At 48.3% G+C, this 25,493-nt stretch overlaps 1 protein-coding gene across 6 annotated transcripts in view; it reads right to left on the reverse strand.

Moving 5' to 3' along the window:
* The window catches only part of znf609a (zinc finger protein 609a), a 26,790-nt gene extending 2,044 nt beyond the window's left edge, over positions 1 to 24,746 (reverse strand). For 2 of the 6 annotated variants that reach the window (XM_069529135.1, XM_069529136.1), the window contains exons 1-6: positions 7,033 to 7,354; positions 5,138 to 5,363; positions 4,525 to 4,612; positions 1,839 to 3,978; positions 943 to 1,324; positions 12 to 341 (exon numbers count right to left, since the gene is read on the reverse strand). In XM_069529135.1, the coding sequence (XP_069385236.1) occupies positions 12 to 341; positions 943 to 1,324; positions 1,839 to 3,978; positions 4,525 to 4,612; positions 5,138 to 5,363; positions 7,033 to 7,221 (3,355 nt within the window). In that variant the 5' untranslated portion in view covers positions 7,222 to 7,354. Of the gene's footprint in view, positions 1 to 11; positions 342 to 942; positions 1,325 to 1,838; positions 3,979 to 4,524; positions 4,613 to 5,137; positions 5,364 to 7,032; positions 7,355 to 7,714; positions 7,871 to 11,492; positions 12,345 to 22,567; positions 22,681 to 24,379 lie in introns of those variants that run through there. The other 4 variants (XM_069529132.1, XM_069529134.1, XM_069529133.1 and 1 more) reach the window with 4 other exon arrangements.
* Between the last annotated feature and the right edge of the window lie 747 nt (positions 24,747 to 25,493).

Below are 25,493 nucleotides of genomic sequence, written 5' to 3' on the forward strand. Positions count from 1 at the left end.
GTGAGTCTCACCGGAGGCGTAGGACAGGTCGTACTGTCCCGACAGCAGTGGGTATCCCAGGTGATGATGCGTGGGCAGGATGCGTTGGGAGGGTGAAGATCGCGGTCGGTCGCCTTCTCTTTCTCGCTCTCTGTCTCGCTCCCGCTCGTGTGGCGCCTTGTTGTCTTGGATGGACGGGGATTTGCTCTTGTAATGGCTGGCGTGTTGCTGCAACAGGTCCAGAGCTTTGGCCTCACCAGACGGCTTCACTGTGGGACTGGACCTGGAGGGTTTCTCACCCTCCTCTCCCGCCGCCACCTTCCCTCCGTACGAGAAGGCGTAACCAGCCGGCAGGTACGAGCCTGAGGATGAGGGTTTCAAAGTGTTAATAATCAGCAGGACTTCAGTAACAGCATCTCCTGAATATATTAATCATGAAACATGATCTGTATGAGCAGCAGGAAATAGACAAGATGATTAATCAATGACACGCGGGTGAACGCAACGATTTCTTTGTATATCCTGTTTGTTCTCTCTCTGTTCCCCGTGTGTTCTCTCTGTTCCCTGTGTGTTCTCTCTTTTCTTTGTGTTCCCTGTGTGTTCTCTCTCTGTTCCCTGTGTGTTCTCTCTCTGTTCCCTGTGTGTTCTCTCTGTTCCCTGTGTTCTCTCCTTTCTTTGTGTTCCCTGTGTGTTCTCTCTGTTCCCTGTGTTCTCTCCTTTCTTTGTGTTCCCTGTGTGTTCTCTCTGTTCCCTGTGTTCTCTCCTTTCTTTGTGTTCCCTGTGTGTTCTCTCTGTTCCCCATGTGTTCTCTCTTTGTTCCCTGTGTGTTCTCTCTTTGTTCCCTGTGTGTTCTCTCCTTTCTCTCTGTTCCCTGTGTGTTCTCTCTGTTCCGTGTGTTCTCTCTGTTCCCTGTGTGTTCTCTCTGTTCCCCATGTGTTCTCTCTTTGTTCCCTGTGTTCTCACCGGGGTAGTTCGGCATCATGACGGAGGGCATGCCTCTGTAGCCGGGGTGGCTGGGCTCGTAGCCCTGGCTGTAGGCGTAGGGCCCGTGCATGTAGGGCATGTAGCCCTGGTGCTGGGCCAGGGGAGAGGAGAACTGCATGTGTGGGGGGTGCGGTTCCTTCCCTCCCCCTCTGTGCTCCTCTGGAGGCAGCTGCGTCCTGCCCTCCGCCCCCTCCTTCACCTCCTCTTTCTGAAGGCCCTCCTTTGGCCGAGGCCTCTCCTCCTTCACCTTCCTGTCTCGCTCTCGCTCCCTGTCGTCCTTCCACCTGTCCTCCTCCTGAGGCTTGGGGGCCTCAGAGTATTTGTTGGGGTAGACGTAGGGCCACAGGCGCGAGTCTGGTTCCTGAGGAACAACAGTTAGTTCAGACGTGTGACAGTGATGATCCACAACGACAGTACAACATATACATCGTTTAATGAATTTAGAGCATCTGTGTGATACACTGAGAGTGTGTGTTTGTGTGTGGACTGTGATATGAGGTTTGTGTATTTTGTGTGAGGTGAACGGACGTGTTGCTGTTCTACTTGGTAGCTGTAGTCTGTCTACGAGTGAGAACCATGTCTCTGTGCAGAGTCCAGACATCAGACACAAAATCCCACATTCCCAATCAACTTTCCCGTTTTCTTGCTCGCAGCTCAAAGTACCAGGTGAAACTCTGGACACGTGTTTGAAAGCTGCTCACTTCACTTACTCTCATGTATCACGAAGTTGTTCTGGTTTACAGATTTATTTATTTTTTTACACTGAACCAGGATGAAAGTGGATCAGAAACACGACCTGTTGCACCAACTGATTCTAAAATCCACAAAACTTCTCTTACAGCAAAACTCGACACCGTACACATCGGTCGTCTTACCTGTCTGTACCACATGGCGGGCTCTACACCTGTCGGCCTGCCTGACTCCACCCCTGGCTTAGCCTCCTCCTTCACATGATGCCCTGCTTCACTCAGCTTCATCTTCAGACCCTCAGGCTGGGCGGTGGTTTTGGCGTCCTCTCCCTTAGCCATGATGACTGACTTGGCCTGTTCTGAAGTGGGTGGGGGCTCTTTAGACTTGGCTGGGTTCAGCCCCCCCTTGGCGCCCAGGTCAGTGAGGCTGGGGGCTCTGGACAGTGTGGGAGGCACAGAGGCTTTTTGCCTCCACTCGTCTTTCCCAGCAGCCTCCCGCTCTTTGCCCTCAGCCTTCTTGTCGACCTGCCGATGCCTCTCCTCGTATTGCTGGCGGTAGGCGGGGTTAGAGGCCAGCAGGTGGGCGTGGTAGGCTTGGTCAGCTGAGTAGGAGTAGGGGGGGACGTAGTACTGGTTGTAGTACAGAGGCTGGGTATACATGTTGGGGCGCTGCTGGATGACTGAGGGCTGCTGGGGCCCTGGCTCCACCTTCCTCTCCTCTTGAGGCTCCACCTTCAGCTTTACCTCCTCCCCCACCTCTGGCTCCTCCTCCTTCTTCACCTTCACCTGAGCTCCCTCCACGTGAGGCGTTGCTGCCGGTGCTGCCCCCGGGCTGGGGTTGGGGTAAGTGGGTGAATAGTAGGAGTCATAGTTAGGGTAGTATGGTGATTCCTTACTGGGAGGCTGAGGGGGGAACAGCGCCTTCTTGGCCCCTTCGCGAGGTCCCTGTTCAGGCTCCGACTTGATCTTCACCCCCTCCGCCTTCCCTTCTCCGTCGTCCCCTGCATCGGAGATGTCGGAGTAGGCGGGGCTGCTGGTTTTGACGGATGCATTGTCAGCTCCGTTCTGGTTGAGGTGGGGTGCGAGGCCGGCCTCCATCCTGCTGGCCACACCGATAGACGGGCTGGGCGCGTTGTCTGAGAAGCTGTACACTTTGTCGGCTGCAGCCTTGATGCTGGCCAACCGGCTCTGGTGAGCTTCTGTGGAGCCGTTGAGCAAAGTGTCTGACCCATCAGAGTACGGGCTCTTCCCCTCCTCCGACCTCCCCCCCTTACACATAGCCTTTGGACTGTCCCCCTCCTTCCCCCCCTCCCGCTTCTTCTTGTCCTTCTTCTTCTTGTCCTTGGCGAGGGCGGGGCTGGAGGCGGGGTCAGCCAATGGAGGAGGTTTGGGTTGGATGTTCTTCAGTTGAGGGCTCTTGGGAACGGACTGTACCACAGAGCCCACAGAGGGGGAGGACGCCTGTAGGGCATAGGGAGAGGGGGCCCCAGGGGCCACGGGGGCCGCAGGGCGGCCTGGCTTTAAACCTTTCTGAGTCATTTTATCAGGCTTGCTCGCCATCTTCTTGGCCTTTCTGTCGTCCATCCCGTCGTTGCTGGCCTCATCAGTCAAACATGCCCCCTCCTCTCCACCGTCTGTCACATCGGGCTCAGTCTCCCCCGCTTTCTTCTTTCCCTTTGACGTTAGCTTCCCTGGCGACGGGGAGGAGGCGTCAAAGCCTCGTCCTTTAGGTGTGGTGGAGCGGGCGGGGGAAATGGCGGCACCATTGCAGGAGGCAAGGTCAGGATGGAGGGCTGGGTCATCCCCGTATTCACTGTCTACATCCTGGTCCAAACGGACGTCGTGGTCATTATGGGCTCGAGCCTGATGGTACTTCAACCCATTAATGTGCTTGTACTTCTTGTTACAGTTGGGGTGGGGGCAGTCAATGAGCACAGGGGAGGGGCAGGTGCGGTCCAGCTGTGAGGGGGGCAGGGGATCAGGTTTACCTCCAGGAAGGGGAGGGGCAGCACCGGTGGAGTTGGTTCTCATGCGTTTCGAAGCCTTTGTGTCCTCGGAGCTGGAGGTGGGCTCCATATCAGAGGCAGGTTTGGTCTTCCTCTTCGCGGAGGATGGGCTGGCCTTGGCGTCCTCGGTGGCGGTCGTCTGGCTGCCTCGCCGCCCTTTGCTGTTCGCAGCAGCTCCGCGAGTCTTACTGCTGCCGCTGCCTTTGTTGTCTGAGGAGTTGCTGTTGTCATTCAGCGGCATGTTGCTGCTGGGGCGCATCCTCTTCCCCCGACCACGACCGCTACGCATCTCCACGTCACTGGTGGGAGACTCGCAGAACCTGAAAGCACGACAACATTGGTTAGCAACGCCCACAAGGAGGACTGGAGGTCTCTCATACTTCAAGAACTGTTCATCTAACCCAGTGGTGTCAAACTCAATCAGGAGAGGGACAAAATTAAAAACTGGGACTACGTCGAGGGTCAACATTTAGTAAACAGGATACTGGATAAAGAAAACATATTGAGGTCGGCTACATTCTTCTTTCCAGATGTTTGGCATCTGTTCATAGCTGCCAGTTCATTCAAGTTTGGGGTTCGGTTCTGTGGAAACCCTCAGGATTGAGTGAAGGTGTGCATCAGTGAGACGACCCCAGTGGGTCACCACAGGCCGAGCAAGCATCCCATTCCGAGCCAACATGTTGAGACTGAACACTGCACTAGTTGTTATGATACTGAGAGACTGTTCATACAATCCTGTGAGACCAGCAGCTCAGTCTATAACTCGAGCTGCTACTAGAATCTGCACGACAGGATTCATCACAATGACTCATGAGGCCTCGAAGGAAAACAATCCCTGTCAGCCAGTGATTAATAAATGAATGTACCTTGGTGGGGCCCAGTCGTGTCTTGTGCAGTCCAGCAGAGTTCCCACGTATGTCTTGTTCCGCCAGGTGACGTTCACAACCAGCATGCCTACACACACACACACACACACACAGACAGACAGACAGACAGACAGTTAAACACACGTAGTGTTTAACATGTCAAATGCTTCCCTCCCGTTACAGAGCTGAGTCTGAAGTCTGACCTGAAGACTGTGTGTGAATTGTTCTTCATCAGGATGTTGTTGCTCTCCCAACTTTTTGTTTTCTGTTTGAGCTGAACTCTCAATTTAGAGTTTTAATTCATTGTGATTAGTTTTATGTGCACAGAAAAAACTACGGCTTGAGTTTGGTTTCAAATATTTTTTATGTGGAAAACAGAATTACCCAACAACATGATAATTCTAATGGGTTTGACTCTATTCACTCATCAGCTGAGTTTCTGTTTGCAGACCTCAAATGAAGGTTGCAGCCTGGGGGACAGACGAGAGAACATTTGTGGATCTGAGATTTCCACAGTTGGATTATCATTATTTTTCACAGCTGTAAATATAAATCTAGAAGAAAATCAGGACAATTTATCCTGTGTCTGTTTTGGAAAGAGCGTTGATCTCACCGTCCTCCGTCTCCTGCCACACGATGCCCTCCAGGTTGACGCTGGTTCCAGGTTCACAGGGTCCGAGACACTCTGGCTCCGTGGCCAGCGCGGCATCCGCTGTGTTCACTGCTACGGAGCGTGTGCGGACCATGATCTGCTCACAGGGAGATGAGATGTCGCTGTTGGTGACGGGAGCGAGGAGGTGGAGAGGAGGAGGCGCAGGGGTGGACACTGGAGACTCCATCTTGAGGAGGGAGACAGAGAAAGTTTAGGTTCACAAACACGGAGGTCGACACGTCCCACAGGACGTAAAGAGGCGACAAGGCTGAGGTACGAATGTCGGCTCAAACCACCAACACACAGGAACCAGGTGCGATCAAGACGCATCAGACTGAAGGAAGGTGTGACACGGTGAAGCTCATGAAGCAGGTGGAGGAGGCAGTGCTGCTTTACGTCCTGCGATCAACTTCAGGAGCTGCGATACACACTCGCAGCTTCGATCTCGTGATTTCACCATGAACAGTAGAAAGTTGATCAAAGTTTAAACTGGACCAGACGGGACGTCAGGGTCGTCTTAATGTGCATTGAACATTGAATTACAGGGATCTGATTATGTGAACAAAGAATTAACTGTTTAGTCAAAAATTAAACAGATATTCGAGTGATAAATAAAATAATTTAACAAGTCACCAGGAGACGACCCCCCCGACCAACACCCACTAAAGAGCAGATCATTGTGTTCTGTCAGTCACCTGAGTGAATCCATTCATAGTCTCACAGACAGAACAGGGAATTCTTTCTTCCTGCTGCTTGTTACATGAAGGATTCAGCAAAAACTACAGATCGGATTCACAGTAAACTTGGTAGAAGGATGAAACAAAGTCAGTCCTCTCTCTCTTTGACTGAAGCTGCTTTCAGACTCCGAAACATTTTCTGGAACTTTCCCTGCAGCCCTCTGGTAAAATGTCTTGAACCCCTGTGGGAATATAGAATGTCCGAAAAAGAAAGCCTCAGTAACTAACTACACTAGAATAGCTCCAGGACACATCTTCAGACCAACTGTCCCAAACCACTAACTATTGAGTTTACGATATGTTAGATCCCCACATTTGATTTGATTGATCAACTACCTCAATAATTATGTATTTTCATCCGATTCCAGATTTCCTGATATGAATTATTCAAGCTCTCTTCACACTTGCACTGAAATGTTGATGGCGTGTTGTCTAACGTGACGGACGTGAAACTGAAGAACACAAATCTCTCAGGATGAAGAAGAGGAGTGGAAAGACGAGGAGGTTCCAGATGTTCTGGTGATGAGGGCCGACGCCGTGTGGACGAGCTGTAAACAACAACACTGATCTTTACACAGCGGAGTTTAGAGGCCATGTCCCGCCTCCTGCTGCTCTACAGGCTCCGCCCCTCGCCTGAATGTCCCCACATGTTCCTGTTGTTGTGAACGAGTCGACAATCTGCTGCTGTGTTCTTCAAGTGAAAGGAAAGTCATGACCTCAGACAAAGAAAATTGGCTTCTGACATTTTCGGAAAACATCTCAAACTCACGACCATGGAGAGACAGAATTAGTTTTCCATAAATCCTAAATATCTAAAGGTTCCACTTCACTACCTGACTGACAAAACAAAACCGTCTTTTCTGCTCTGGAAACAAAATGATAACAGACCAACAGCTACAGAAATAAATCACACACACTCTCAATCCACAGACCACAAGAAACCTGAGTCACCTGATTCTGACACACCTCCTTCTCCTGCTCCTCCTCCTCCTCCTCCTCCGACCGTAGCCACACACAGAAACTTCCACATCTCCATTAAAAGCTCATCTATGATCGTCTGTCCATAAATCTCCTAACTGACCAAACACACCAGCAGGAAGTGAGCTGCAGCTTTGTTACCTGAACAGACGTGTCATCATCTGAACACTTCCTCCTGAGCTGCAGTGGGACAAAGAGAGGTGGGGGGGTGAAGAGAGACAGATCCCAGGGGGAGGGGTAACCAGGTAACAGCCAACAGCCGACACCTGACGCAGCCGTGTCCTGGGGTGTGAACCAGTCTGCTTCAGCGACATACAGGCTGTCAATCATGTGAACGAGCCAATGAGCTGCCAGGGTGAGACTCTGAGGCAGCTGCTGCTCTCAGTGTTCGGGGATCTGGAGCCGAGGAACATGACGACTTCTCTGCTGATCCAAACTCCAATGAATACAGAACATCTACAGGTTGTGCTGAAGAGAGAACAGAGTCTTTTTGAATGGAGCAAGTACGCGGGGAACAACCTTCTTTTACAGTGTTGCATCATGGGTTGTTTGTAGCCCTGATGTCTGTCAGAGTTTACCAGTGATTGTCCAGTTTGACCTGCAAGAGTCTCCTGAGCAGCTGTCAGGCGTCTTTAACGTCTCCTGATTCGTTAATGAAGAAATGAACCAGAGAGCAAACAGACAAACACTGAGTCAGAGATGATGAGCTCAGAGAAACGGTGTGAATATCAGTCAGCTGACTTAAGATGAGAAGCAGGCGGAAGCAGCAAATGTACAAATCAATGGAGTCATTTTAGAACCGGTTTAATCCACACACACACACCTGGTGTTCCCCCGTTCCCACAGCCCGTCACGTCTTCCTCTATGTGGACGCTCTGACAGACCTGAGGAACGTGTCTTTCTTCTCTAGACCTCAGAGCTGATGCGTGTGGAGCTCAGTGGTCTACCGGCTGGTTAAGAGGGGGGGTGTCTCGGGTACAGAAGTAACCAATCATCCAGCCCCATCATTCGACTCTTTTAGAATAAAAAAAAAAAAAACATGGCTGCCTGGAATGCTGGGAAACCCCCCCGAACAGCAGAAAACCAACCAACCAGCTCTCTGACACACTCCACACACTGAGGGGCGGGGTCTGATTTACACCCCCACTATTGGCCGCCGAGTTCACACCAACAACACAGCCACAGCTCGGCCTTGGCAGAGAAACACCGTCCCTGCTCCTCCTCTCCATTCAGTCAGAGAAGTATTCATTACAACACGCCACATTCCTTTCAAGGTCACGCACTCGCTGGGAGAGAGAGAGATTAGAGACACTGATCAGAACTTCACAGACTCTGTGTGAGAGTCCACCTGCAGACACTCATCAGACTCAGATCCAAGTCCTCGTGGATTATTCTTCTCTAACAAACTGTGGATAAAGGAAGAGACACTGTAATAACTTCAGGAGATGACAACTACATGTCCCAGAATGCACTGCATTCACAGGCCCCGTCCACAGACGTGTTTTCATTTTAAAACCAATTCTGTTCAAACTAACACGCCTGAAAACACCATGACACATACACTGGTCATGTGGTGTAAACAGGAAGTAGATTGTCTACTCGGCAGTTGGTTGCTCGAGCTGTTTTCAGACCGAGGGGGGGGGGGACCTGATGACGTGTCACTTCCTGTCTGTCTGCTGCACCCGGCTGCTCCACCTCTCACCTGAAGAACGAGTCTGTGCAGAAAACCTGCTGCCGTGTTGTTCAGGTGTGAAACACAAACTCTGGGTAGACTCCAGAGTGAAGACACAGGATCTGATCTACAGCGACACCGTCACACAAATCCCAAATACTCCCGAGGATTTTCTCCACAGGGCTCGACCGTTCACATGAATTCATCCTTTTATTGTTTTCAAGAAAACCAGTGTATGATACATCTTCAAGTCCCTAAAGTTTTATGTGCTCCTTGAAAAGTGACCCTTCAACCGTGTTCTCCACATTCATCGCCCTCGGGGCAGGAGGCCCTCGCTGCTCTCACACACTCAGAGAATGTCAGAAATGAAACAACAGGTTCACAGTTATTTCTCCACGGGGTGTTGAGGCACTGAAGACGTTTAAATACCATCTGGGTTAAAGGGGGTGACCGCCCCGCTCTCTTTGGTCGGGGGCCCAGGAATCCTCTGGTTCTGAGAATGATGGTGACATAGTTTATTTTTTAACTTATTTTAACGGACCTGGATTTCAGGTGAATTGTGCCTGTTCTGAACCGGGGATCCAGCTCCTGCTGACGATTCATGACTGACAAGGAGCTGTCTCAGTGCGCGGTCATGTGACCTGCTCTGCGTTTCCAGGAACACGAGCTGCAGAGCGGAGGTGTCAGGGGGCCCGTTAGCTTCTCAAGATGTTTCACTTTTAATTTACTTTTTCAGCCAAAGCTCTTTCCCTTCAGCCTGAGTCCAGTTCTCAAGCGTCTGTTTCCCAGAAAGCCGCTCTCTGTATTAGACATTAATATTTTCACATTCTTATTTCGTCTGGGCTACATATTTAATACATCATCAAACTCTGCAGTGTCGCCTCCACAGAGCAACTTTAACGAGTCATTTCAGACTCACACTCAAACACAAGAGAGATCAGCACCAACAGGGAAGTCAGGACACACACGACAACAATGAGGTAACTTTGAGTCAGTTCATCCTTGAGTCTGAATCAACATTTGAACCAAATCAGAAGAAAGTACCTCAAGGTGTTCTTGAGATGTCACAGATGTACATGAAAACATCAAATATGCTTTCTGTCTTAAGACTTAACCACTGTTTTATATAACTGAGAGACACAGAGGGAACAGCTGGAAATATCCAGATGTGATATTAGGTTGTCTAAGGTTTGGTGTCCACAGGAAGAACATCTCACTCCCATCACTCATCCCTCTCTCTCATGTTTCCTGTCTGGAAACTGTCCAACAGAAAAAACAACTCTTCACGTCTTTTCCACAGTCTGTACTTTGTCCACACCGTGTCCTCTGTTGTGGCCTGTGGTGCTGACAGAGAGACGCAGTCTCCTGTCTCGGGTGGTTTGTACAGAAAGTGGCGTCTGGAAACGTCACTGAACGCTGAGACGTCTCAAGCTTAGCCTGTGTCTGATTTAGAGGTTAGTCCTCAGTTATGTTTGTACAACATCACCTCAAGATCTGTTCAACGTCAAATCTTGAGCTTGTTCAACCTGGACCCACTGACCTGTTGAACATTTCATCACCAGCTCACTACTGATCAGCCTGGTTCACCTTGAATCAGCCCGTTCAGTAAACTGACAGCCTGTTTAATTCTGAGTCAACAGCCTCAGTGAACAAATCAACAGTTGAATTAAAGCTCAATCAAAATGAATTCATAATTGGTGTGACTGTGAAGTGACAGCCTGTCTGAACCCTGAAGGTGCAGCTCGATGTGACAGACCAGGCGAGACAAAGTTAGTGGGATCAGCTGAAAGACCCCAGAGCAGCATCATCATCTAAAAACAGAAACTGGGTTAAATTAGATTACTCTGTCAATGGCTCATTCACCGACCATGGTATATTTAGCTGCACAGCTAAACTCGTTTGTACGGCAGCAGTGTGCAGCCTGTGGCTTCTGACCAGGTTCAGTCCAAATGGGACGCCTCAGTGTGACTGACAGTTCACTGACGGAGGAGGGTTCTCTGACATTCACCCTCACAAGTCCACACGTCTTATACCACAAAGGACACGGAAGACGAAATATCTTGGGAACGATGAGGTGCTCGAGACTGACACTTGTTTGAGCAAAGGGCTCAGAGACACTCGTCTCCCTTTCATAGCGTTTTTAATCCACCTTGAATTTGACTGTCTTTTTGGAGACATGAATCCATAATGACAAATCCAACACTTTATGTTTTCCGTGATTATTTTTCCACTTCTCCGTGTTGAAAACAGTTACTGTTGCTGTCGGCACGGTTTTTAGCAGCCAACTGGAAGTCCCAAAATGCCTTGGGGTGAGTCTGTCAACCAATCAGAGGCTCTGTCTTAGGTCTTCATGTCTCTCTTGTTATAAAACCAGCATCCTGGTATTTTTACATCTTAATCTGTCTTTCCGCTCCCTACGATATTTGATGACTCATCCTTCACTCAGGGACGTTCACTCATTCTGCGTCCAATCAGAAGGCTTTCTGAAACGTGTGACTTTCTTCCTGTGATTATAAATTCTGGGGACCAGAGACCTTTGCTTTGCCATTCACCAGTAAAATCTGAAGGGTGCGTGTGTGACGCACATTCAGCAACATCTCATCCAGAAACAGTGTCACAGAGGGGGCAGGGTTCATGTACTGCAGCTAGCCACCAGGGGGACTCCACATTAACATGCTGCTCATCTGTTCAGTCATGTATCTCAGTAAAGTAAAGGAGTTGTGTCTTCATCACAGCTGACAAGTGCATTGACCCTCAGGATGAATCCACAGAGAGAAGATGGGTCAGTCCCTGTGCAGCAGTGTTTTTACTTGTCTTTGATTTGTGAATAATGAGGAGAGAGTAACAGTGGTTCATCCTCCATGATCACCAGCTGCTGTACAAACAACCAAACATTTGATTGAGATGGAGAATAAACGGCTCCTCTTACCTTCTCACCACCTACGACTTTCTTCAGATTTCGGCATTCACCGCCGTCCACCTCCTCCTGCTCTGTTGTCATGGCGACAGGCTGACCAATCCCTGCCGAGTCCAGTGCCATATTCCCAAGCTGCTCGGCTGCAGCTAACTCAGGGTTTTCTTGGCCCTCGAACGGGCCGCCGCGAGGGGCCCCCAATGGCAGGATGGGGGCCAGGGCTTCCTTCTCAGTGTTAACCACTCCTGTGGCTACAACCTCCATTTTCTCCTTCTTAGTTTTCCCAGATATCCCGTCCTTGTCCTTTTTCACAGCAGGGAGGGCACGGGAGGGTTTACTAGATTTGTCAGTTCCCTTAGGAGGGGTAGAGTTGGGGTTCTGGGGTGGGGGGTCCCCGGGGGCCCGACCCTGAATCTCTTTCTTGGCTCCGTCTGAGACCGGGGCCTTAATGCTGTCCTTAGAGTTTTTACTGCGCTTGGATTTGGATTTGCTCTCTTTGGCCTGCGTGGCAGCCACAGGACTAACAAACTTTATATTGTCAGGTAAAGCAGCCACAGAGCTGGGAGGGGCGGCCATGCCCCCTCCCTCCTTACTGCTCGACATCTCTAGTTTGTCCTTCTCCAGGTCAGCGTCTAGGTCAATTATCAGATTGCCAACACCGATATCCCACTCATCACCGCTGTCGTACGTATCCACCGCGTTAGAGTCCACACCTTTCCCGCCTGCAGGGCCGCTGCTGAGGGACATCTTAGTAGGAGCGTCCCGGAGCGCCGCAGGAGGGCCACAGGAGGGCCGTGCTCCTCCCAGCCACAGGACGCCTCCTCAGGGCTGGTCCCCGCGTCTCCTCCCTGGTCCCCACATCGTCTCCTGCACATAAAACAAAGAACAGGTTAGAGAGTGGACAACCACGTCCACGGAGTGCAGGCGGAGCAGCAGCATGCGTGTTAATGTTTGAGCTGCTGCGGAGAGGACGACGGCTCTGCATCGATACAGTGACTGAACATAATCATGTTTTCTGCTAAGTTCATAGTTTTAGCGAGTTTCCACCGCTGAATAATTTCCTCACAGCTGCTTCAGGACAGACGCTCATTAAAGGTCCGGTCGTCCGAGTCTCTGTCGGAGTCTGTTTCCTCCTCGGACCTGTCCTCACTTTACACTTGAACAATAAACACCCGCGATGATCACAAGTTATCATGTTCAGAACTGAACTTTGTGTTGGTTTGATTCTCTAGAGTTTATGAGACATGTTTAACGTTGTAAAGTGCAGTGGCACAGGAGGATTGTACGAGCAGGTTAAAATCTGATTTGTGCAGAAGTAAAAAACTTTGTACATAAGAATATTGCACATAAACAAAGATATGCAAAAAAGTTATTTTCTGGTTATTTGATTTATATCACAATTTATATCGATATCGACTGATATGAAAAGAAAAATTCCATATTGCCCAGCCTGACCACAAACAGCTTATTTATCATCAATTGATCTTTATTGTCATTAAAACTATCAATTCTGTTGAAAAATCACGTAAAGAGTCAAAAAATCACAATTCCACACATCTCAACATTGTCAACTTTGGTTGAACCAACCGTCTGAAAGCTGAAGATGCTCCGTTCACAATGAACCACAACCAGACGTCACATCACACAGCTGTGATGTGACGTTGTGTCGACAGCAGCAAGTGATGAGTTTTAAATCAAACTCATAGCAGAGTGGATGCAGTCCATATTTACATTACTTCAAATGGAAACACGCTTCGTGGCTCAATTCCAACGACTCTAATCAAAGTGCTACAAACAAGATTTAAAAAGTCAGTTATTGCACTTTCATGGTGACACTCCTAATAATGAGAAGGAGTTAGTGGTTGCAGCCTGCTCTCATGTTTCACTGTGTGTATTCAGACTGAGCAGCAAATATGTGAATTGAAAGTTTCCAAGCTCGTCCGTCATGGTCAGAGAGCAGGTCTGTCATTTCCTGGTGAAGTGGGAGGAGGAGGTTTATTGCCGTCAACATAAAAGCCATATTGACCAGAGATCACAGCCATTCACGGAGAAGCCTTTTCCCAGCAGCACTCTGTGACAAGCGGCATGAGGGAGCAGACACATCCCTGCTCTAAATCCTCCTTCAGGCCACTTATCATACAAATGGACGCTGTGACCTCTGACCTCCTCTGACAATGCAGAGCCCTTTGAGTGATGGGAGGGGGAGGGCTGTAATGTTAACAGCCTGACTGACTCAACACCAATGCTAATTTGGCTAAAGGCTCTGGGTAACTCTGCGTAAAGCAAAGAGACGACAAGAAAAGTGCTAATTGAGCATGAACGCCAACCGAGAGCTTTTCCTGAGGAGGACCCTTCAGCAGGCACATCCGTAAAGAGGCAGGGGGGGGGGGGGGGTCATCGTCTTCCTGAGGGGGGGCAGGTAGTGCTCGGCCTGTCCCGACAATTATCTTATCAACCCCTCCTGCAATGTATGGACATGAAAACCTCGATGTTGCCTGTTTGTTAAATGACCAGTGTTGGATCAGTGCACAGCTGTCAGAGAGTTCATTCACTCACTCAGTCACTAACAGTCAGTCGATAGTAAGGACGCTTCTCTTCTGAAGAAGATCTGCAGTCAAATCTGCAGCACACTGATTTTGTTGCGTTTGTCTGGATTGAACTGGATTGAACTGGATTGAGTTTAGCCTGTGGGGGGGGATGAAACAGATTTTCAACACACTGATTGAACTCTGAACACTTAGACTATTATTTCTGTCATTCAACAAAAAGTGTTACTGTGACAGGCCCAGGTAGTGTCTCACAAGAAGAAGACTGTTTACATTCACATGTTAGAGCTGCAACAACCATTGGAATCCAATAGATTCATCAGGGAAGGAAACGTCTCAGTCCAGACTCAAACACAACCTGAGGGGGCTTGTTTCAGTCTGCAGTCATGAACACATCGTCACTTTGAGTTCAAATGAATTTCACAGGGGCACAATAACTGAATTTTGAAGTTCATGATAGTTTCTTATTTTTGTATAGACCTACAGGCTGACCTTTGACACGTGTGTCAGGAGTGTAACACCCTAACTGCTCAGTCGGCCCAGACACTGAAGCCTTCTCCACCTGCACCCAAGTAGCTGAGAAGACAGATGGTCAGGCAGGAGGAGGGGGTCATTGCTAATCCTGATGCTAACAACACAACGTCACAGAGACTCCAACAAAACACACAGCAAACACACAACATGGTGCAAACAGTGAAACACACACACGAGGCTCCACGAGGTCAGACAGGCAAAGAAACAGGTCTGATGATGTTTAACGTGAAATCTTACAAACTGAGGAACATTTAAACCTTCAGCACTTCACTGATAACGAATCACACACTGCAAAGAAAGAAATACTCAGTAACCAACTACTACATCGTTAAACACATCGTGATATACAAGATTCCCACATTTGATTTGATTGATCAACCACCTGATTATTGATTTCTGCAGTGAAAACTGAAAATCTGATCGAATTATTAACCATGTTTTCTTATCCTCCAATTACAGATTTCCTGAATTCATTAAGCTGTTTTCAGACCTGCACTGCAATCCTGACATGCTCCTGACATGTTCCTGACATGTTCCTCACATGCTCCTGACATGCTCCTGACATGCTCCTCACATGCTCCTGACATGCTCCTGACATGTTCTGTGTGTGAGAACATATGTCAGAGTCAGTGTCTCTGGACATGTTTCTGGATCTTCTCCTGTAAAATGTCAGTGAGCGAGTGGGCGTGTCTCTGAGGTTTCTAACACGTGACGGACGTGAAACTGGAAGAACTAAAATCTCTCAGAATGAAGAAGAGGAGCCGCACACGTAGAGGACGAAGACGTCCACTCGGAAAGACGAGGAGGTTCCAGATGTTTTGGTGATGAGGGCCGACGCCGTGTGGACGAGCTGTAAACAACAACACTGATCTTTACACAGCGGAGTTTAGACCCCAAGTAGAAAAATGCCTCAAAAAACATCAATGTTTTTCCCAGGACCCAAATATATTCAGTTTATTATCGAGGGAGCCGAAGAAAAGCAGCAAACTAACATTGAAGCTGAAAAATGATTTTCAGAAAGAGGAGGAGTTTCTTGCCCTGCAGCAACTAACTTCCGAGTTAGAGTCCATCAGTGAGGAGTATCTTTATATGGAAATGAGCCTGAACTTTCCGGCCCCACCAACTGGAGCCGAGCTTTTCACCAACAGCAGAACAAATCATCCCGGCTTTGCAGATGGAAACTTGGCCCAGACTGCTCCACAACTCAACGCAGATGAGCCGGAACTCTAGCGAGCATCCTCTGACTCCGCTCTGCTGTAAACTACATGTCCCAGGTAGAGCGGGTCCTCACCCAGATATCCAGGAAGCTGCTACACTGGCTCTGTGTGGACTCCTGGGGAACGGTCTCTGGGTAAAACTGGTTTGAAACTGGTGTGGGAGCAGGATTTTTTAAGTTACTGGCTTGTATTCAGGAGGATAATCATTAGCTGAGGTGGGGGCAAGTTAACAGCTGTAGTTGACACAGAGTCTAAAACAAACAGACTTCAGGGAATCGACCCATGACTGGGCTGCAACTGCAAAGACGAGCGACTGAAAGAAACTCTCACCTTATGACAAAGACCATTTCTAACTGACAAACCAGCCATTTGTAGATCACACCTGGTATTGAACACAGAGCTTCAGGCACAAGCCTGAGCTCTCAGTGCGACGCCTGTTTCCTGACACTGTGCAGGATGAGGGGGTTCAGTGTGAGAACAGGAGGCCGCGGTTTATTTTTAGTCCTGCTCTCATGCAAGAGCTCAAATCTTCCCACTGTTCAGGACAGTTACTCAGTGTCATCACTTCTGTGGCCATGGAACCACATCAGCACACTGACGACTCTCAGGAGCAAACACGGATAAAACTGGCAGATTCATTATTCATTTAAAAAATAGATTTGGTTCATCACCTTTGACGCAGAACATCAAGAAACAAATAAGAGGTATAGCTTCGGCACTAAGTGTTTTCTAAAGGAAAAGAACAATTAAGCATGAAAGTTACAAGTAGAAATAAAATTAAGAAACCCATGAAACACAGTTTGGAACATGACAGCATACAGCTAACTCCCCCAACAGCACTGAGCCCATACATCCGACAAATGAATCAGCATAAAATGATTACAAATAAATAAAGTGTGGTTAATGAGATGAATATAGGTTCAAATGTGGCTACAGGGACAACATGCTCAAGCAGGTGACATTTAAATAAAGGAATTACCAAGGTACGATGTAATTATAGAGCATGATGTGAGTATGTGCTGTATCGTAGAGGTCAGCACAGACGGCCCACAAGCAGTACAAGTTTAAATTCACAGTATTGGACTGACAGAAACAAAGATTTGTTCACAGCTGCTGATCTCCTCCATCTATTGAATCACTTCCTCTTAATCTAGTTTGTCTACAAAGTCATTAAAATGACAAATGAAAGGTTTAAACAGCAGCTCACAGGGCAAACATCCAGGTGAGCTGTGGACACTGAGGTTTTCTGTGAACTGTGACAGCCGACATGTGTTGAAGCGAACGCTATGTTAGCTTCAGGTGTCGAGTCCTGATGGATGCAGGCTGTTAGTGGCTAGCTTGTTAAAGCTAACGTATGAATCACAGACTGTATGTAAAGATGGACGACTATGGAACCATGAAAACTGTTCTTAGTGGTGGTTAAGATGTCGGCACTGGATGTGCTGCTGCCAGGACAAACCACAACTGGCTGGTTCTCTGCTGAAGGCCTCTCAACGTTAGTGTGCTGTGAATGAATCCACATAACTCAGTGCCGCTGCCTGTGACCTGTTGTCACAGCTTCTTTAAATGATGTGGAGGCTGTGACCTGCGGGTTACACACTGTCAGGTTTACAGTGAGCGGACCCGGAGGAGAAGAGAGTCAACAGCTGGAGAGCTCCATGAAGAGGAGTGACGAGCCTCTGTCGTTCTAAATCCCACCTCGATGGTTCGGTGGTTGGTGATAAACGTCTGTGTTTCATCTCAGAGCTCAAGGGAAAGAGGAGTGTGAAGAGGGGATCTTAAAGAGTGGAACCTTTATCAAGAAACATTTGTGGTAGTGTAGATCAGATGCTCCGGTTGTTACATCATGTCTGTTGGCTAAATATAGAAATAGACATTTTGGTTGAGAGTGAGCTTGACGAGGTTCAACCTGCTCCAACAAGCTGCCATTTAAAACTAAACCGTTCCGTCCAGACGAGTGTTTTAGCTCAGAATCAGGAAAAAATCTCAATCCATAATAAAAAAGTACAGATCCACCAGTAAAGTCGACCACGGTGGACAACACTGTGGTACATTTGTCCGAAAGGCGGCCATGTGGTGTGTCCTGAGCAGGAAACTGTGATTGGTTGTTGTCACTATGACAATCATGCCGCATCAAGCATCAGGCACGCCCACCATCAAGTGTCAGAGCAGCGTGGAAAGTGTGAGAGCTTTGCTGATATTGGTTGTGTTCGTAGATTCAGCTCTCGTCACTGGATATAAACTCTGCTGATCCACACTGAGGATGACGCCTGGTTCAGGTCGGAGCACTGACAGTTAATAATTCAACCAGAGACCTGGTTCATCTCCTGCTCACACATGATAGAACAATAAGAGCAGAGAGGAGATCTAAAGCTGCAGGAGAGCCACAGTGACACAGTGAGGATCACGGGTGGTCAGTTTAATGATCATTAAAATGTTTCCCAAAACTACAATATACACAGAGAGCAGATCAACTAAAGAGGAACTGGGCTGGACTGAAAAAATAGAACAACTATCAAATGATTGCATTATTCTTAAAACCCAGTAAAAGTGCATTTGGTGGAATGTGTGGAAGAACTGGACATCGTTTAGTTTTTAAAGGCAGATGCTGTTGACACCTCGGTGTTATTCTGTCCTGGACGACTTCTGAGTCACAGAGATGAAGTTTCCAACCTCTTCGTTATTCAGACTGTCACTCTTTACACGACCTCGACTGACTTTCTGAAGTCTTTCAGACAGAAGGTTGTGTTTGAAGCACTACAGTTCTGCTTGAACATGGAAGAACTTCAAGTTTCCAGGAAGAATTAAGAGAAATACTCGTACCAACGTTGGTATAATTTATCAGATATAACACAATCATCCAGGATTCGTAGTGAACTGAAATCAATTCATTCTGCACTTTGTGACTCAGATCAGGATCACTGTACTACATTCAGCCCTAATGAGGAAGAAGCAGCTGGCAACACGAAAGCAACAACACATCTCGAGGAACACCCGAATCCTGTTTCAGCACAAAACATACAACATGAGTTGAGCACATACTGAAACGGTTGAACAGAATGTAAGTGGAAGTGCTGTGAAATCTGAATGTGTAATCTGACTTAAATCCACACAAAATAGAACTGTCTCTATAATAATGTTGAACAATACTGTTCAGTTGAGAAGTTCAGGCTGAGCCGTGTCTCTGACATCTCTGACATGATCCTCGAAGACAACAACCTGCAAACTCCAGCAGCAACATAATGAGATCCCAAATAAAAAGACGCCTCGAGGCTGAGAATGAACCCAAACCATGAAACTAAGCTTTTCCTCCGTCTGGATCTACGGCGAGCAGCTGGACCCAAACACCTCGTTTCCACACGTCACTGTTTCAGCAGTCAGATTCAACAGAAAGGGGTTTATTCGTCATGTTCAGTTCACATCAGGAGAATCTACAGTGAAAGGAAATGTGCAGTTTAGATCAACGTACATGTTTTACCAGTCTCAGGTCACCTTTGACCTCTGACATCTAATCAGTTCATGTGAGTGTCAGTGAAATGAAACTGGTTTGGGTTTTGTGAGGTCACAGTGACCTTTAACCTCAAATGTAATGAGGTCCTCTTTAAGTACAGCTGAACATTTGTACCACATTTGAAGAACTTCCTTATCACGTTCACATTAACTGCAGACGTTCTGCCTGCAGCTGTCGTAAAGAGGACCTTACTAGAGCGGACGGATTATTGTCCCTCCCCGAACGCACATGCAGCTGATTGTTCACCTCTGTAGTTGGAACGTGAACAGTGATCAGAGTGCTGCATCAGCAGCCACTAACAGCCTGCATCCATCAGGACTCTACACCTGAAGTTACAGAGGACTCAGCTTTATTGATTAGCTGTGTGGCTTCGTCAGCTGCTCTGAGCTCAGCACACGGCACAAGATTAACAGCCCTGGCAACACGTCACAGGACAGGACACAGGACAGGGGACAGGAGACAGGACACAGGACAGGGGACAGGAGACAGGACACAGGACACGCTCTGTCCCATCATCACTCTTCACGGTCTGTGATGAATAATAAAGTGTCAAAGGAATGTTGAGATCATGCAATGGATCCAAACCTACGTTATCAGAGCTACAACATGTGTTGATCTTCAGAGGTTCAATATGAAACAGTATTTTATAAATCTTGATTTGTAATTTGTTTCTCAAGTGTTTAAATAGTTCATCAGTGAACACTTAGTTTTGATTCCAGAGTTTTAAACTGATGCTCATCTCTTTATTGATGAATCTGTCTCAAACCGTTCAGATGAATTATCTCTCAGCCGAGTCCGTTAGTAAAAACAGTGACACTGGTTACCACAGACTTTACAGGGATGTGGTGTGGGTGAGAACAGATCACAACACATGTTGGTGAGGATCCAGGAGATTTCTCTTTCTTTAGTAACAGCGAGACAAATATTTACATTTGACTGATATCTCTGAATAAATCATGGATCTTTGTGACGAGGATCACACTTGTTTATGGAGCTGATGTGAATGTGTATGAAATGTGGTGCAGCTTGTTTGAACTGTTGAGCATCCAGCTCTCCGTCCATTACTGCATCCACAGTTGCCCCGAACTCAGTCAGTGGTCAGCTGGTCAGGAGAAGCAGCAGCTGAACTGAAGTCAACGCCCTGAGATCAACGTCTCCCAGGAGTCCAAACATAAGGTATCAGAGGGTCTGTACAGTCGGAGTTGAAACAGATCACATGCATCATACCCCGGCAGTACAAGGACCCATCTCCACCTGTTTAACCCTGTGAAAAAGGACGTCCCATGTCTGGCCGCAGGAGATGATATTTCACATGGTCCTGTTTAAAACCATCTAAAATAAGAACTTTTACCAGAAAGCTACGGCCTCTGTCTTCCAGCCTCTGTCTTCCAGCTCATCACACTGCTCGCTCATTATAACCAGGTAGAGCGCACAGCGTCTGGTCATGAACCCAGGGGCAGCTCCACTGCCCGGCCCAGAGTGAGCACAGCCCCACCAGGTCTGCTTCCAGTGCTTTTATCATAATCAACTGCTTATGGTGACGAGTTTGACCCCGGACAAACGTGATCACTATCAACGGTTTCAACTCAACTGGAGGAGGAGGCACAAAATGTGATGGCACGAGGAACGTGTGTGATTCAGTCTCACTTCATCATCAGAGTCCAAATGACAGGAAACCTCCTTCTCTGCCGTTTCTTTTCTTCCTCGACATCCAGCCCTGCTGCATCTCTCCAGGATGTTCTCACCACTGTTTGTATTTGTCCTCAGTAACACTGCCTCCTCATGCATTCCCACTATTAACACTGAAAATATATGGAGAAAAAAAACACGTCCACATCCAAATCCACGTTCATCATCACGTTCAGCCACCGTCAGTGTCAAGGCCACAATACAGGAATCATTCAGCAGATGTCACACTGGGTAAGCAGGCGGAATCATTCTGTTCAACAGAACAAGTCAAACACCCGCAGACACACTGAAGTTCACCTAGGTCCTGTCCCTGTGAATGGATTTACCAGAAAGATAAACATGTGCTGTATGTATCGTGTTCTTGTTCACAGATCTGATCCTGGACGCTGCTCCTGAGTTAAATAAGTGACATGTTACTGGAATTAAAACTCGTGGCAGCACTGAATGTAGATTACAAACAGTAAGCACTGCACTCCGAGAATTCACTCGTGTGGAATCATCAGGTTTGTCTCGGACCAGCTCTCAGATCTGCTGCTGTACGTCTAGAATGTAGAAGGTTCGGGGGGGGGGGCTTCTCTTCATCACATTAATGTCTCATCAGTACATGATACTGACTGGACTCTCTGCAGATGCATCAATACTTTAAGTGGTAAAGGCCTGTAGTCATGAAGAGCTTTTCTAATGACCACTCAAAGCTCTGTACACAACTACATTCACACAAACACCTCTTCTCTCACACATGGGTTCATGTCAACAGACACACAACATATAAGTACACAGTGAAAAGGCCCATGGTAGATAGTACATGGTAGATAGTACATGTATCTAGTACATGTAGATAGTACATGTATCTAGTACATGTATCTAGTACATGTAGATAGTACATGTATCTAGTACATGTATCTAGTACATGGTAGATAGTACATGTATCTAGTACATGTAGATAGTACATGGTAGATAGTACATGTATCTAGTACATGTAGATAGTACATGTATCTAGTAAATGGTAGATAGTACATGTATCTAGTACATGTAGATAGTACATGTAGATAGTACATGTAGATAGTACAGTGTGTAAGTAGAGCACAGTAAGTACAGGGATGCTCTCTGGCTGAGGGTTCAGAGGAGGCTGCACCTTGTCCTGTGAGACACAGAGACAGCAGAGACGTGGAGGAGACTTCTTGAGGTCAACTGGCATCACAGCTTCAGTTCCTCTGAGGGAGGAGTGTCTGTGGGCTCTGTCTGTGGGCTCTGTCTGTCTGTCTGTCTGTGGGCTCTGTCTGTCTATGGGCTCTGTCTGTCTGTGGGCTCTGTCTGTGGGCTCTGTCTGTCTGTGGGCTCTGTCTGTCTGTGGGCTCTGTCTGTCTGTCTGTGGGCTCTGTCTGTCTGTGGGCTCTGTCTGTCTGTGGGCTCTGTCTGTCTGTGGGCTCTGTCTGTCTGTCTATGGGCTCTGTCTGTCTGTGGGCTCTGTCTGTCTGTGGGTCTGTCTGTCTGTGGGCTCTGTCTGTCTGTGGGCTCTGTCTGTGGGCTCTGTGGTTGAACCTGCACCTGATGTGAAGCTCACTAACATGCAACACTCGGTGTTTTACTCACAGCAACCAGAGTGTTGTTCTGCTGCTTCCCGGCTCTCTCATGTAGTTAGCATGTTAGCTCCGTCTGTCCCACCTGGACGCTGGTGGGGACAGAAACCAAAACGCTGCTAAATGCTAATGGAGCTTAGCTGGATGATAACACTTGTCATGTAAAGACGAGTGTTACACAGCAGAGGAGCTAACCCAGCTAGCCTGGGTACCGTTAGCTGAGTTATCGGGGGTGAGGGGAGCAGCTAGCCGTGGAGCTCACTGCCCGCTGGAGCAACGCTAACGCAGTAATATCGCCCTGCTCGGACTTCGGCTGGAGGGTGTCAGCTCCACACAGCCACCGACACGTCTGAGCCCAGCGGCACCGTCCGAACGACGAGCGGGGACTGAGCTCAGTGAGCGCAGCGAGTCCGAGGCCCGCCGTGGCCCGCGACGAGGCTAACGAGATCCATTATCGGACGCGGTGCTGCGCGATGTTGGCATTCTCCGTGAAATCCCCGCCACACACGGACCGGTTCACCGTCACCAGCCCCGCGTCTCCAGCCGAGGTCTGACGGCTCCGCACAGACCCGCACCCCGGCGCACACGCGCTGTATGTAACCGTTGACCTAACGTCCTACCCGTCGACTGACGGACAATCGCCGATGCAGCGCTTTCAACCTCACTGTCAAACAGATGCGCCCATTATCGGACAGCTCTTCCACTCCTCCCTGCAGTTTGAGTTGAAACTTGTTCATCTTCGAGGGACAGAACCCGTCCACCCTGTGATCTGACACCGAGGGACAGAACCCGTCCACCGTGTGATCTGACACCGAGGGACAGAACCCGTCCACCCTGTGATCTGACACCGAGGGACAGAACCCGTCCACCCTGTGATCTGACACCGAGGGACAGAACCCGTCCACCATGTGATCTGACACCGAGGGACAGAACCCGTCCACCCTGTGACCTGACACCGAGGGACAGAACCTGTCCACCCTGTGATCTGACACCGAGGGACAGAACCCGTCCGCCCTGTGATCTGACACCGAGGGACAGAACCCGTCCTCCATGTGATCTGACACCGAGGGACAGAACCCGTCCTCCGTGTGATCTGACACCGAGGGACAGAACCCGTCCACCCTGTGATCTGACACCGAGGGACAGAACCCGTCCACCCTGTGATCTGACACCGAGGGACAGAACCCGTCCACCCTGTGATCTGACACCGAGGGACAGAACCCGTCCACCATGTGATCTGACACCGAGGGGACAGAACCCGTCCACCCTGTGATCTGACACCGAGGGACAGAACCCGTCCACCCTGTGATCTGACACCGAGGGACAGAACCCGTCCACCCTGTGATCTGACACCGAGGGACAGAACCCGTCCACCCTGTGATCTGACACCGAGGGACAGAACCCGTCCACCCTGTGATCTGACAACAGTTAGGACACAGGACGGAAACCGTGTTTTACTGTCGCTGATAACCAACGCGAGCGACCATTACGACGGCGGAGAAACATCTGTAATCACGTTGAATAAATGTGGTTGATGAACATCTTTAACAAACATCTTTAACGAACATCTTTAACGAACATCTTTAAACTGAAGCAGTCGTCGCGGAGCAGCGGTGTCTCACTCAGAGACACATGGAAACGAGCAGGTCAGGCGGGGACGTGTCCGATGATGGACGCACATCCCTTAGCTCCCCGGTCTCTCCAGACAAAGACGGCAGCTAGCCTGCTGAGCTAACCCGGGACAGCTAACAGGCTATCCCGCGTTTCACAAAAACAAGAGGGTCCAAATCCCAGCAAGAGGAGCCGCCTCCCCGCGTCCACTTACCCCGGTAGGAATCCCTATCCGAGCCGGTTCATGTACACTCCATGGGGCCCGACAACCCCGGAGAAACTGCTACAAGGTCCAGACCAGGAGGAGCGAGGAGGAGCGAGGAGGCGACTCCAGTCAACGTGCTCCCAGCTCAGCGGAGCGCAGCCGCCACACGGTCACATCCCGCAGAGAGGAGGCCGACTGCGGGACACGGTCCCATGAAGGAGCCGCTGCTCGGGTCCGGATGAGGACGAGACGGATCCGTGATAGTCCACGAGAGGAGGAAACACACAAACACAAACACACACAAACACACACACACAACAACCAGGGCCTCCAGGCTGCGAGCGGACACACAAACAAACCCCGGAGCACGGGCTCCGTGGATCGGGACTCCCTGGATCACTGTCAAACACTGGACTGGATCTGTGGATCTGGACTCATCCACGGAAGTCACTCTGATGTGGATTTAAACTGTAAATAAAACATATAAGATGAAGGTGTTTTATATAAATATATAACACAACCACTGACTGTGTATAAACACTGACTACATATAACCACAACCACTGACTACATATAAACACTGACTATATATAAATACTGACTACATATAAACACTGACTGTGTATAAACACTGACTGTATATAAACACTGACTATATATAAACACTGACTATATATAACCACAACCACTGACTACATATAAACACTGACTATATATAAATACTGACTATATATAAACACTGACTGTATATAAATACTGACTGTATATAAACACTGACTGTATATAAATACTGACTGTATATAAACACTGACTATATATAAATACTGACTGTATATAAATACTGACTGTATATAAACACTGACTATGTATAAACACTGACTGTGTATAAACACTGACTGTATATAAATACTGACTGTATATAAACACTGACTGTATATAAATACTGACTGTATATAAACACTGACTATATATAAATACTGACTGTATATAAATACTGACTGTATATAAACACTGACTATGTATAAACACTGACTATATATAAACACTGACTGTATATAAATACTGACTGTATACAACCACAACCACTGACTGTATATAAACACTGACTGTGTATAAACACTGA

Source organism: Paralichthys olivaceus, chromosome 7, assembly GCF_024713975.1.
Source record: "Paralichthys olivaceus isolate ysfri-2021 chromosome 7, ASM2471397v2, whole genome shotgun sequence".
NCBI classification, from domain to species: domain Eukaryota; kingdom Metazoa; phylum Chordata; class Actinopteri; order Pleuronectiformes; family Paralichthyidae; genus Paralichthys; species Paralichthys olivaceus.